This window comes from Cherax quadricarinatus, chromosome 18 (genome assembly GCF_038502225.1).
Source record: "Cherax quadricarinatus isolate ZL_2023a chromosome 18, ASM3850222v1, whole genome shotgun sequence".
NCBI lineage: Eukaryota > Metazoa > Arthropoda > Malacostraca > Decapoda > Parastacidae > Cherax > Cherax quadricarinatus.
Window position 1 is genome coordinate 7,022,992 of NC_091309.1, and position 14,724 is coordinate 7,037,715.

At 46.8% G+C, this 14,724-nt stretch overlaps 1 protein-coding gene across 1 annotated transcript in view; it reads left to right on the forward strand.

Moving 5' to 3' along the window:
• LOC128689542 (diuretic hormone receptor) overlaps positions 1-14,724 on the forward strand; it is a 305,584-nt gene that overhangs the window by 214,240 nt on the left and 76,620 nt on the right. The window contains exon 3 of the mRNA XM_070086132.1: positions 5,545-5,743. Within this exon, the coding sequence (XP_069942233.1) occupies positions 5,545-5,743 (199 nt within the window). The remainder of the gene's footprint in view (positions 1-5,544; positions 5,744-14,724) is intronic.

A 14,724-nucleotide genomic window follows, 5' to 3' on the forward strand; every position in this document is an offset into this window, starting at 1 on the left:
AGGGTGAGTAGGAACAGCAGCAGCAGCATGAGGGTGAGTAGGAACAGCAGCAGCAGCATAAGGGTGAGTAGGAACAGCAGCAGTAGCATGAGGGTGAGTAGGAACAGCAGCAGTAGCATGAGAGTGAGTAGGAACAGCAGCAGCAGCATAAGGGTGAGTAGGAACAGCAGCAGTAGCATGAGAGTGAGTAGGAACAGCAGCAGCAGCATAAGGGTGAGTAGGAACAGCAGCAGCAGCATAAGGGTGAGTAGGAACAGCAGCAGCAGCATGAGGGTGAGTAGGAACAGCAGCAGTAGCAGCATGAGGGTGAGTAGGAACAGCAGCAGTAGCAGCATGAGGGTGAGTAGGAACAGCAGCAGCAGCATGAGAGTGAGTAGGAACAGCAGCAGCAGCAGCATGAGGGTGAGTAGGAACAGCAGCAGCAGCATGAGGGTGAGTAGGAACAGCAGCAGCAGCATAAGGGTGAGTAGGAACAGCAGCAGCAGCATAAGGGTGAGTAGGAACAGCAGCAGCAGCATAAGGGTGAGTAGGAACAGCAGCAGCAGCATGAGGGTGAGTAGGAACAGCAGCAGTAGCAGCATGAGGGTGAGTAGGAACAGCAGCAGCAGCATGAGAGTGAGTAGGAACAGCAGCAGCAGCATGAGGGTGAGTAGGAACAGCAGCAGCAGCATGAGGGTGAGTAGGAACAGCAGCAGCAGCATGAGGGTGAGTAGGAACAGCAGCAGCAGCATGAGGGTGAGTAGGAACAGCAGCAGTAGCATGAGGGTGAGTAGGAACAGCAGCAGCAGCATGAGGGTGAGTAGGAACAGCAGCAGCAGCATGAGGGTGAGTAGGAACAGCAGCAGCAACATGAGGGTGAGCAGGAACAGCAGCAGCATGAGGGTGAGCAGGAACAGCAGCAGTAGCATGAGGGTGAGTAGGAACAGCAGCAGCAGCATGAGGGTGAGCAGGAACAGCAGCAGCATGAGAGTGAGTAGGAACAGCAGCAGCAGCATGAGGGTGAGCAGGAACAGCAGCAGCAGCATAAGGGTGAGCAGGAACAGCAGCAGCAGCATAAGGGTGAGCAGAAACAGCAGCAGCAGCATAAGGGTGAGCAGAAACAGCAGCAGCAGCATAAGGGTGAGCAGGAACAGCAGCAGCAGCATAAGGGTGAGTAGGAACAGCAGCAGCAGCATAAGGGTGAGCAGGAACAGCAGCAGCAGCATAAGGGTGAGCAGGAACAGCAGCAGCAACATGAGGGTGAGCAGGAACAGCAGCAGCAGCATAAGGGTGAGCAGGAACAGCAGCAGCAGCATAAGGGTGAGCAGGAACAGCAGCAGCAGCATAAGGGTGAGCAGGAACAGCAGCAGCATGAGAGTGAGTAGGAACAGCAGCAGCAGCATAAGGGTGAGCAGGAACAGCAGCAGCAGCATAAGGGTGAGCAGGAACAGCAGCAGCAGCATAAGGGTGAGCAGAAACAGCAGCAGCAGCATAAGGGTGAGCAGGAACAGCAGCAGCAGCATAAGGGTGAGCAGAAACAGCAGCAGCAGCATAAGGGTGAGCAGGAACAGCAGCAGCAGCATAAGGGTGAGCAGAAACAGCAGCAGCATAAGGGTGAGCAGGAACAGCAGCAGCAGCATGAGGGTGAGTAGGAACAGCAGCAGCATAAGGGTGAGCAGAAACAGCAGCAGCAGCATGAGGGTGAGCAGAAACAGCAACAGCAGCATAAGGGTGAGCAGGAACAGCAGCAGCAGCATAAGGGTGAGCAGAAACAGCAGCAGCAGCATGAGGGTGAGTAGGAACAGCAGCAGCATAAGGGTGAGCAGAAACAGCAGCAGCAGCATGAGGGTGAGCAGAAACAGCAACAGCAGCATAAGGGTGAGCAGGAACAGCAGCAGCAGCATAAGGGTGAGCAGAAACAGCAGCAGCAGCATGAGGGTGAGTAGGAACAGCAGCAGCATAAGGGTGAGCAGAAACAGCAGCAGCAGCATGAGGGTGAGCAGAAACAGCAACAGCAGCATAAGGGTGAGCAGGAACAGCAGCAGCAGCATAAGGGTGAGCAGAAACAGCAGCAGCAGCATGAGGGTGAGCAGAAACAGCAACAGCAGCATAAGGATGAGCAGGAACAGCAGCAGCAGCATAAGGGTGAGCAGGAACAGCAGCAGCAGCATAAGGGTGAGCAAGAACAGCAGCAGCAGCATAAGGGTGAGCACGAACAGCAGCAGCGTGAGAGTGAGCAGGAACAGCAGCAGCAACATGAGGGTGAGTAGGAACAGCAGCAGCAGCATGAGGGTGAGCAGGAACAGCAGCAGCAGCAGCATAAGGGTGAGCAGAAACAGCAGCAGCAGCATAAGGGTGAGCAGAAACAGCAGCAGCAGCATAAGGGTGAGTAGGAACAGCAGCAGCAGCATAAGGGTGAGCAGAAACAGCAGCAGCATAAGGGTGAGCAGGAACAGCAGCAGCAGCATAAGGGTGAGCAGGAACAGCAGCAGCAGCAGCATGAGGGTGAGCAGAAACAGCAGCAGCAGCATAAGGGTGAGCAGGAACAGCAGCAGCAGCAGCATAAGGGTGAGCAGAAACAGCAGCAGCAGCATAAGGGTGAGCAGAAACAGCAGCAGCAGCATAAGGGTGAGCAGGAACAGCAGCAGCAGCATAAGGGTGAGCAGAAACAGCAGCAGCATGAGGGTGAGTAGGAACAGCAGCAGCAGCATAAGGGTGAGCAGGAACAGCAGCAGCAGCATAAGGGTGAGCAGGAACAGCAGCAGCAGCAGCATAAGGGTGAGCAGAAACAGCAGCAGCAGCATAAGGGTGAGCAGAAACAGCAGCAGCAGCATAAGGGTGAGCAGGAACAGCAGCAGCAGCATAAGGGTGAGCAGAAACAGCAGCAGCATAAGGGTGAGCAGGAACAGCAGCAGCAGCATAAGGGTGAGCAGGAACAGCAGCAGCAGCATAAGGGTGAGCAGGAACAGCAGCAGCAGCATAAGGGTGAGTAGGAACAGCAGCAGCATAAGGGTGAGCAGGAACAGCAGCAGCAGCATGAGGGTGAGCAGAAACAGCAGCAGCAGCATAAGGGTGAGCAGGAACAGCAGCAGCAGCATGAGGGTGAGCAGAAACAGCAGCAGCAGCATAAGGGTGAGCAGGAACAGCAGCAGCAGCATGAGGGTGAGCAGAAACAGCAGCAGCAGCATAAGGGTGAGCAGGAACAGCAGCAGCAGCATGAGGGTGAGCAGGAACAGCAGCAGCAGCATGAGGGTGAGTAGGAACAGCAGCAGCAGCATAAGGGTGAGCAGAAACAGCAGCAGCAGCATGAGGGTGAGCAGAAACAGCAGCAGCAGCATAAGGGTGAGCAGGAACAGCAGCAGCAGCATAAGGGTGAGCAGAAACAGCAGCAGCATAAGGGTGAGCAGGAACAGCAGCAGCAGCATAAGGGTGAGCAGGAACAGCAGCAGCAGCATAAGGGTGAGCAGGAACAGCAGCAGCAGCATAAGGGTGAGCAGAAACAGCAGCAGCATAAGGGTGAGCAGGAACAGCAGCAGCAGCATAAGGGTGAGCAGGAACAGCAGCAGCAGCATAAGGGTGAGCAGGAACAGCAGCAGCAGCATAAGGGTGAGTAGGAACAGCAGCAGCAGCATGAGAGTGAGTAGGAACAGCAGAAGCATAAGGGTGAGCAGGAACAGCAGCAGCAGCATGAGGGTGAGCAGAAACAGCAGCAGCAGCATAAGGGTGAGCAGAAACAGCAGCAGCAGCATAAGGGTGAGCAGGAACAGCAGCAGCAGCATGAGGGTGAGCAGAAACAGCAGCAGCAGCATAAGGGTGAGCAGGAACAGCAGCAGCAGCATGAGGGTGAGCAGGAACAGCAGCAGCAGCATGAGGGTGAGTAGGAACAGCAGCAGCAGCATAAGGGTGAGCAGAAACAGCAGCAGCAGCATGAGGGTGAGCAGAAACAGCAGCAGCAGCATGAGGGTGAGTAGGAACAGCAGCAGCAGCATAAGGGTGAGCAGGAACAGCAACAGCAGCATGAGGGTGAGCAGAAACAGCAGCAGCAGCATGAGGGTGAGTAGGAACAGCAGCAGCAGCATGAGGGTGAGCAGAAACAGCAACAGCAGCATGAGGGTGAGTAGGAACAGCAGCAGCAGCATGAGGGTGAGTAGGAACAGCTGCAGCAGCATAAGGGTGAGCAGAAACAGCAGCAGCAGCATGAGGGTGAGCAGGAACAGCAGCAGCAGCATAAGGGTGAGCAGAAACAGCAGCAGCAGCATAAGGGTGAGCAGGAACAGCAGCAGCAGCATGAGGATGAGCAGGAACAGCAGCAGCAGCATAAGGGGGGCAGAAGCAGCAGCATGAGGGTGAGCAGAAACAGCAGCAGCAGCATGAGGGTGAGCAGGAACAGCAGCAGCAGCATAATCGTGAGCAGAAACAGCAGCAGCAGCATAAGGGTGAGCAGGAACAGCAGCAGCAGCATGAGGGTGAGCAGAAACAGCAGCAGCAGCATGAGGGTGAGCAGAAACAGCAGCAGCAGCATAAGGGTGAGCAGAAACAGCAGCAGCAGCATAAGGGTGAGCAGAAACAGCAGCAGCAGCATGAGGGTGAGCAGAAACAGCAGCAGCAGCATAAGGGTGAGCAGAAACAGCAGCAGCAGCATAAGGGTGAGCAGAAACAGCAGCAGCAGCATAAGGGTGAGCAGAAACAGCAGCAGCAGCATAAGGGTGAGCAGAAACTACAGCAGCAGCATAAGGGTGAGCAGAAACAACAGCAGCAGCATAAGGGTGAGCAGAAGCAGCAGCAGCAGCAGATTCCGCCCTCACTATTAATATACTAAGACAAGGCAATGGAGGCTCCAATTCCTCGAATGAAGAGCCCTTCTTAATTAGCATCCAAACACCTGCCAAGTGAACTGTATGTGTGTGTGTATTCGCACACCTGGTTGTTTCTGCGAGGGATGACCTCTAGCTCTTGGGCCCTGCATGTGTGGCTAACTTACTGCCCTCTTCAGCTCTTATTCTTATTATTATTATTATTATTATTATTATTATTATTATTATTATTATTATTATTATTATTATTACTGACACGTTTTCTAGTCAAGTTCATTTTATTTTCTATATTACAGATGTTATCAGGATCCCAAATGGAAATAAATAACTCTGACATTTTTGTGTGTGAGAACGTTATCCTAGGTAATTTGCATACATGTTTCCATGCAGGACGACCATAATCACCCAAAGCTTGTGTCACTGTACTTGTGTAAACTGTGCCTAAATAAACTTACTTCCCAGATCAGGCTCCTTTAGGTTAGTTTACCCACTCTCTTACATTGCGTTTTCTATATCACAGATTATTCCCTAGTTAAGAATATTTACCCACTCTCTTACATCCCGTTTTCTATATCAGATTATTCCCTAGTTAAGAATATTTACCCACTCTTACATCCCGTTTTCTATATCACAGATTATTCCCTAGTTAAGAATATTTACCCACTCTCTTACATCCCGTTTTTTATATCAGAGATTATTCCTTAGTTAAGTGTATTTACCCACTCACACCCCGTTGTCTTCTCCTTGACAGGGAAGAACGCGACCCTGGACTGCTTCCAGAATGGCTTGTGGTCCAAGAAAGCCAACTACACCGACTGTTTGAACTTCGTGGGCAACAACAGCAGCAAGGACACCTCCACCGTCAACACCATCACTACTATCTTCTACGTGGGTAACTCCCTCAGTCTGGTGGCCGTCCTCCTCGCTCTCTGGATCTTCATCTCATTTAAGTAAGTGTACCGTAGGGGGTATGTACTCACCTAGTTGTGACTCAAAGGGGTCGAGTCCTCGACTTCTACCTGTGTGTGTATATATATATATATATATATATATATATATATATATATATATATATATATATATATATATATATATGTATGTGTGTGTGTGTGTACGAAAGTTGAGAATTATTATTATTACATTCATTGGAGAATATATGGAAAGAAGTCAGAAAAAATAATCCAAGAAAATAAATCAGGAGAAAGAAAACAGAATCCAGGGAAAACAATTCAGTAAAAAATGCAACGAAAAAAAATTAATAAATGAGGCTGAAATAAGAGATAAGAAAATGAGCTAAGATAATGAGCCACAAAGTAAAAAATGAGCTAAAGTAAATTGAGCTCAGATAAGAAACTTTGCTGAGATCAAGAAAATGAGTTGAGATCAAGAAAATGAGTTGAGATCAAGAAAATGAGTTGAGATCAAGAAAATGAGCTGAGATCAAGAAAATGAGTTGAGATCAAGAAAATGAGTTGAGATCAAGAAAATGAGTTGAGATCAAGAAAATAAGTTGAGATCTAGAAAATGAGTTGAAATCAAGAAAATGAGTTGAGATCAAGAAAATAAGTTGAGATCTAGAAAATGAGTTGAGTTAACATAAGAACATAAGAACGAAGGAACACTGCAGAAGGCCCACTGGCCCATGCGAGGCAGGTCCAAGTCTCCTACCGGCTTAAACCAATGCACCCAACCTAGTCAGGTCAGGTCACACTGACTTAAGGGAGGAACACGGCAACCGACCTGGTAGCACAAGCTATCAGGTCTAACTCACACCCACCCACATCTACTCATGTATTTATCCAACCTATTTTTAAAGCTACACAACGTTCTGGCCTCTATAACGGTACTTGGGAGTTTGTTCCACTCATCCACAACTCTATTACCAAACCAGTACTTTCCTATATCCTTCCTGAATCTGAATTTTTCCAACTTAAAACCATTGCTGCGAGTCCTGTCTAGGCTAGATATTTTCAGCACACTATTTACATCCCCTTTATTTATTCCTGTCTTCCATTTATACACCTCAATCATATCCCCCCTAATTCTACGTCTTTCTAGAGAGTGCAGATTCAGGGCCCTTAGTCTATCCTCATAGGGAAGGTTTCTGATACATGGGATCAACTTTGTCATCCTCCTTCGTACATTTTCCAGAGCATTTATATCCATTCTGTAATACGGTGACCAAAACTGTGCAACATAATCTAAATGAGGCCTAACCAAGGATGTATAGAGTTGAGATCAAGCTGAGATCAAGAAAATGAGCTGAGATCAAGAAAATGAGCTGAGATCAAGAAAATGAGCTGAGATCAAGAAAGTGAGCTGAGATCAAGAAAATGAGTTGAGATCAAGAAAATGAGCTGAAATCAAGAAAATGAGTTGAGATCAAGAAAATGAGCTGAGATCAAGAAAATGAGCTGAGATCAAGAAAATGAGCTGAGATCAAGAAAGTGAGCTGAGATCAAGAAAATGAGTTGAGATCAAGAAAATGAGCTGAGATCAAGAAAATGAGCTGAAATCAAGAAAATGAGTTGAGATCAAGAAAATGAGCTGAAATCAAGAAAATGAGTTGAGATCAAGAAAATGAGCTGAAATCAAGAAAATGAGTTGAGATCAAGAAAATGAGCTGAGATCAAGAAAATGAGCTGAAATCAAGAAAATGAGCTGAGATCAAGAAAATGAGCTGAGATCAAGAAAATGAACTGAAATCAAGAAAATGAGTTGAGATCAAGAAAATGAGCTGAGATCAAGAAAATGAGCTGAGATCAAGAAAGTGAGCTGAGATCAAGAAAATGAGCTGAGATCAAGAAAATTAGCTGAGATCAAGAAAGTGAGCTGAGAGGGGGGGGGGAGCTAGGTATATCGCCCACGGTAGTATCTCTCTGGCGCCTCGAAAACTCGCGTTACGTTCCTACAAATGAGGAAAACAAGGGCATTCTCAGCTCCGGCGCTGAGATTACTGATTTCCCCAGGAAACATAGCGTCCTTAATGCCCCCCCCTTCCCCCTCCCCACTCCCACCCCCACCCCCCGGGCCCTGAGATTTACATGCGGGGAGGGGGGGGGTAGAGACGCAGAGAGAGAGAGAGAGATAATGACCTGATGTAGGAGATATTTCTTCACTACAAATGGCCTCTGTATATCATCTTCACTATCACCCTCACTATTACTATCACCCTCGCTATCACCATCACTGTCACCTCACTATCACTATCACTATCATTTCCATTACTGCCGTTACTTCTTTAACAGCTATCACCATCACCACCCTATCACCATGGCTTTATCACCACCACCACCACCATAGCTACCACAACCAGCATCACCACTTGAAAAAGCCCACTGTGTGGGCGAAACGTTGTCAATAAAGGATCACATTATACTGCATATGTGTTTATATTTCCAGCACCACCACCACTACCATCATCACTATCACGGTCACCCTAATTGTCCGGTGGGTTAATTGGATTCATAAGCTACCGGCTACACAAAGGGTCATTAAGGCTGCATGTAACCTATAGTCAGTACACGCTAATAAATTAACCATTAGTCAGTACACGCTAACAAATTAACCTATAGTCAGTACACGCTAACAAATTAACCTATAGTCAGTACACACAAACAAATTAACCATTAGTCAGTACACGCTAACAAATTAACCTATAGTCAGTACACGCTAACAAATTAACCATTAGTCAGTACACGCTAACAAATTAACCTATAGTCAGTACACGCTAACAAATTAACCATTAGTCAGTACACGCTAACAAATTAACCTATAGTCAGTACACGCTAACAAATTAACCATTAGTCAGTACACGCTAACAAATTAACCTATAGTCAGTACACGCTAACAAATTAACCATTAGTCAGTACACGCTAACAAATTAACCATTAGTCAGTACACGCTAACAAATTAACCTATGATTGCTACAGGCTAACAGTTAACCTACGGTGAGCAGATGTCCTCAAGTCATCAAGAACCTGTGGGTCTTCACAAGACAACGTGTAGTTAATACAACCACGAACAACCTGTGGTAGTCCGACTGACCCAACTCATCGCTACCAAACACACCATCCTCTTCACCCAGGGATTCTCAACGTTTCCTCCATCATTTACCGCCCCCCCCCTCCAGGCTTGATGTATTTCTACATTTACCCCCTTCCACACAAAAAAAATATCGCCATCATAAAGAGACACAAAAACAAGGTGGTCAGAAAAAATATATTATTCAGGTTTTGCACGAAAATTGCAATATACATTCGTAATTACCAAAAATAAAAAAACATATATAACATTCTTTTCTAAAGAAATAATTATACATTATCAGGTACATGTAATTTTTTACCCCCAGGGGGTAAATTTACCCCTGGTTGGGAATCATTGTCTTAACCCATCAGCCCTAAAATACACCGACCTTCCAAAAAGCATCCAGACGTTTTCATGTCGATACGTCGTTCGATGCTCTGACGAGTCGCCATCTCCAGATTGCTTCTGAAGACGTCTTCTGGCGAGCACCAAGGAACAAAGATATTTATTGCTCCAGAGAGTGGATGTGTGCCTCCGCCTCCGTGATGGAGAGTGATGGCCCTGACCAGCTCTGGTGAGACGTCGATCCTTGTAGTCTCTGATTCACTCCCGTGGTTCAGCCTCCCTTGTCTTCTTTCATTCTTTGGCGTCCTACAAAAAATTAATTTTTTTCATGATTCACGCAATCGTAAGACGACTACTGCAAAGAAACCACAGAACAGGTGGGGTATGAACCCATGGCGAGTGAGTCGCAAAACTCCAGGCCAGTGCGTAAGCCACTGGGCCAGCTGGCTACAATAAGAGTCATCCATCTAGGTAAATTTATACACCATAGGAAGGTTAACATCTGTCCCGCCAGCGTAGCGGGAGAGTCATCTGTAAAAACTTGCATTTGTGGTCAGAGTAGTGGCCCATGCTAACCTCCCTATGGTGTATAAATATACGTAGTTGGATAATTCTTGTAGCCAGTACCGCAGTCAATGCTCTTCACCTCCAAGACTGAGGGACTGATTACCTCATCTTTTGTATATAGTTCTACTGTCTTCCAATTATATCTCTGAATTTGTATTGATAAAGCCAGTGGTTGGCGAAACATCTACGATAAATATACCCAGATGTTGCAGATGGGTCTAATTTTCATTTTGGAGAGAGAGGATGCTGGGATGTCTGCCAACTGCTGGCCTTGATGATTCTTACACTTGAGCACCGAGAGCTCCATTGATGTTTCATCAGGGTCTTACACCTGAGCACCGAGAGCTCCATTGATGCTTCATCAGGGTCTTACACCTGAGCACTGAGAACTCCACTGGTGCTTCATCAGGGTTTTACACTTGAGCACTGAGAGCTCCACTGGTGCTTCATCAGGGTCTTACACTTGAGCACTGAGAGTTCCACTGGTGCTTCATCAGGGTCTTACAATTGAGCACTGAGAGCTCCACTGGTGCTTCATCAGGGTCTTACAATTGAGCACTGAGAGCTCCACTGGTGCTTCATCAGGGTCTTACAATTGAGCACTGAGAGCTCCACTGGTGCTTCATCAGGGTCTTACACTTGAGCACTGAGAGCTCCACTGGCGCTTCATCAGGGTCTTACACTTGAGCACTGAGAGCTCCATTGATGCTTCATCAGGGTCTTACACTTGAGCACTTAAAGCTCCACCGGAGCTTCATTCTTACCCAGGCTATATCTCTGGCTCAGGTACTGCATCACCCCTCATTCTCCAGCGCGTCTGAACCACCAACCCTCGTCGTGGTATCATGCTTCCTTGGTCCTACTTTTACTGGTAGAAACGAGCCCATACGGAGACAGTGAAACAGAAGACAATCACAATAACTTTCGTCCCCACACTAGGAACCCTCTTCAGCTAACGTTACATTCCTGAAGAGGGCCCTAGAGTGGACGGAAAATGAAGGAGTCTTACATATTCTCTCTTACTGTTTCCGTGTGAGTTCGATTGTACCTCGGCAAGTATTGCTGAACATTCGAAACATTTGAGGTCCGTGGTTTGATCCCCGGTACGGGTGGAAACATAAGGATGTGTATCCTTAAGACATCTGCTGTGCCTGTTCACCTAACAATAAAATAGGTACCTGGGTGTTAGCCGACTGGTGTGGGTCGCATCCTGGGGGACATAGCTGACCTAATTTGCCCGAAATGCTCTGCATAACAAGAGGCTTTCTATATAGTAGTATGTCACTGATGTCAGCTATGGTCTATATACCTTGTACATGTACTTAAATATTATTATCATCATCAATGAATACGAACATCTGCCGTCTCTCTTTCCAATCAACATCTGACTCAACATAGATACCAACATCAGTTTCTCTTCTCCTTACCAGCACGCCATAAGAAATTATCTGGAGAACTTACGTGGAAAAGACCGCATCCTGTAGTAGGAGGGAAGACACAGCGTGATGTAAACAGCAACCGTAGCATCTTAATCACTCAAACCTGATTGAGTTGCTTGCATTGTGCAACGATGTTCGGACGCCTTGCACGCGGCTCCCCGTACATGTGTTGATTCTAAAAAGTTGTGAGAAAAGTCGGGTTCTTATCGTTCTCCGTCTTATGAACCCGACCAATAGTCTCTGCTGACCGTGAACGGACCATATCTACATGCATCTCTTAATTTGACTCACGAAATCGTAATGACACGATTGCAAACAAACCATACCACGGGTGGGGTTTGAACCTGGGGTCAGAGAGTCTCAAAACTCCAGATGGTCTGGAGTTTTGAGACTCTCTGACCGCGGGTTCAAACCCCACCCGTGGTACTTTTTTTATGCATCTCTTAATGAAGAATGAGACACTTGTGCATGTTTAGTGAGGAAACGTTTCGCCATCCAGAGGCTTCATCAGGCCAGAACAGGGAAGAACGGTGGAAGATGAGGGGTAGTTTGAGGTAATCAGTCCCCTCGGCCTGGAATGGATGTAATCAGCCCACCATTCAAGTGCCTCATTCTCCAACTCTTAGTGAATCTAGGAACGTGTTAAATAGTTAATAATTAGCACACAGCACTCAGAGAAGCTCATCAGATAACCTTTTTCACTGCGATATACTTCAGGTCCTCTGATACAATAATTAGGTTATGGTGACAATTTGAATATAAAGGAGAAATTTGTGCTTTGATGGGAATTCTTACGACTGTGTTAGTGTTAAGAACTTCAAAGAATGATTTAGTGTCACGTTTTACTGAACGTTTATTTAGGGCAGAACATTCACTGAGACACGTGTGAGGACGTATGGGGACGTGTGGGGACGTGAGGGAACGTGTGGGGACGTGTGGGGATGTGTGGGGACGTGTGTGACGTTTCGGGGCGTGTGTGACGTTTGGGGACGTGTGTGATGTGTGGGGACTTGTGGGGACGTGTGTGACGTTTGGGGACGTGTGTGACGTGTGGGGACGTGTGGGGACGTGTAGGGACGTGTGGTTCACAAGTGGAAGACCTGGAAAAGAAGTAGTCTGAGCAGACCAGTCAGTTCCTCAGTCTTGATAAATCTGAGGTACTGATCACCTCACACTTCTTCATGTCATCTCAACAGATGAGTGATCATCTTAAACTACTGTGTTTTACACCCATCAAAACAAAGATTATATTTATTAATATATAGGTTTTATTAAACCAGAGTTAAATATTGTGGTTTTCATTACAGACTGAAGACACGAAGGTTAGGATAAAATGTATGGAACACTTGCAACACTTGGGAATCTTTGAGGGAACGTTTCGCCACACACTGGCTTCATCAGTCCAATACAGAGAAGAGTGGTGAAGATCAGAAAGAGATCGGGGTGATCAGTCCCTCAGTCTGGAGTCGATGTTATCAGTCCATCAGTCTTTTCAATGGGATCACTGAAAAGAGCCAGGATGGCACTGAGAAGAGCCAGGATGGCACTGAGAAGAGCCAGGATGGCACTGAGAAGAGCCAAGCTGGCACTGAGTAGAAACGACCTAACCATACAGTCTACTTTAAGCCGAATGAGGCCATCAAAATGGCGGTGATGGTGAGGAATCAATGTTGGTAAGGCGATATAGTGTCCACACACACCATCAAAATGGCGGTGATGGTGAGGAATCAATGTTGGTAAGGCGATATAGTGTCCACACACACCATCAAAATGGCGGTGATGGTGAGGAATCAATGTTGGTAAGGCGATATAGTGTCCACACACACCATCAAAATGGCGGTGATGGTGAGGAATCAATGTTTGTAAGGCGTTTTATTGTCCACACACACACACACACACACACACACACACACCATCAAAATGGCGGTTATGATGTGGAATCAATGGCGGTATAGAGTCCACAGACACACACACACACACACACACACACACACACACACACACACACACACACACACACACACACACACACACACACACACACACACACACACACACACACAAACTCACACATACACAAACATCGGCTCATCAATATTCTCTTATATTTCCGCTTTTCTGCCTCCAACGATTATCTATTTCCTTTCTAAAGGCTAGTCAACACTCTTGTTACTTCCAGACTAGTCAACACTCCTGACACTTTCTTTCCAGACTAGTCAACACTCCTGCCATTTTCTTTCCAGACTACTCAACACTCCTGACACTTTCTTTCCAGACTAGTCAACACTCCTGACACTTTCTTTCCAGACTAGTCAACACTCCTGACACTTTCTTTCCAGACTAGTCAACACTCCTGACACTTTCTTTCCAGACTAGTCAACACTCCTGACACTTTCTTTCCAGACTAGTCAACACTCCTGACACTTTCTTTCCAGACTAGTCAACACTCCTGACACTTTCTTTCCAGACTAGTCAACACTCCTGACACTTTCTTTCCAGACTAGTCAACACTCCTGACACTTTCTTTCCAGACTAGTCAACATTCCTGACACTTTCTTTCCAGACTAGTCAACATTCCTGACACTTTCTTTCCCATATTTACTCTGTTTCTCATCTTCCACAGACTCCTCTGCTGCCTCAATATATATTCCACTTTATCCCTGCTTCTTCCTTCCATTCTTACTTTTCAAGTTTTCCTTCGCTATGCTTCTACTCACTCTCTTTATCTATCAACTTTCCTCTCTGTCGCCCATCCTTCCAAACTCCTCCACCAACTTTTTCTTGTAAGTCTCCCAAAATCACGGCGTCATCTACAAACAGCAACTGTGACTCCCTCAGCTTCGTTGCATTTACATTATCTCTCTTATGATTAAATTGCTTGCTACTACTCTGGCATTCACTTTTTTTTATAAAACATACACACACACACACACACACACAGGACAGAAGGGTCAGGGGAGACATGATAACGACATACAAGATACTGCGGGGAATAGACAAGGTGGACAGAGATAGGATGTTCCAGAGAGGGGACACAGGGACAAGGGGTCACAACTGGAAGCTGAAGACTCAGATGAGTCACAGGGACGTTAGGAAGTATTTCTTCAGTCATAGAGTTGTCAGCAAGTGGAATAGCCTAGCAAGTGAAGTAGTGGAGGCAGGAACCATACATAGTTTTAAGAAGAGGTATGACAAAGCTCAGGAAGCAGAGAGAGAGAGGACCCAGTAGCGATCAGTGAAGAGGGGGGGTCAGGAGCTGAGTCTCGACCCCTGCAACCACAATTAGGTGAGTACAATTAGGTGAGTACACACACACACACACACACACACACACACACACACACACACACACACACACACACACACACACGAACAAACACACACACACAAACAAACACACACACACACACACACACACACACACACACACACACACACACACACACACACACACACACACACACACACACACAAAGAGCAGCAAAGTGTAATGAACTTAGGAAAATCTGAAGAGGTCAACAGGATACGTTTCGCCCACTGCTGTGGGCGAAACG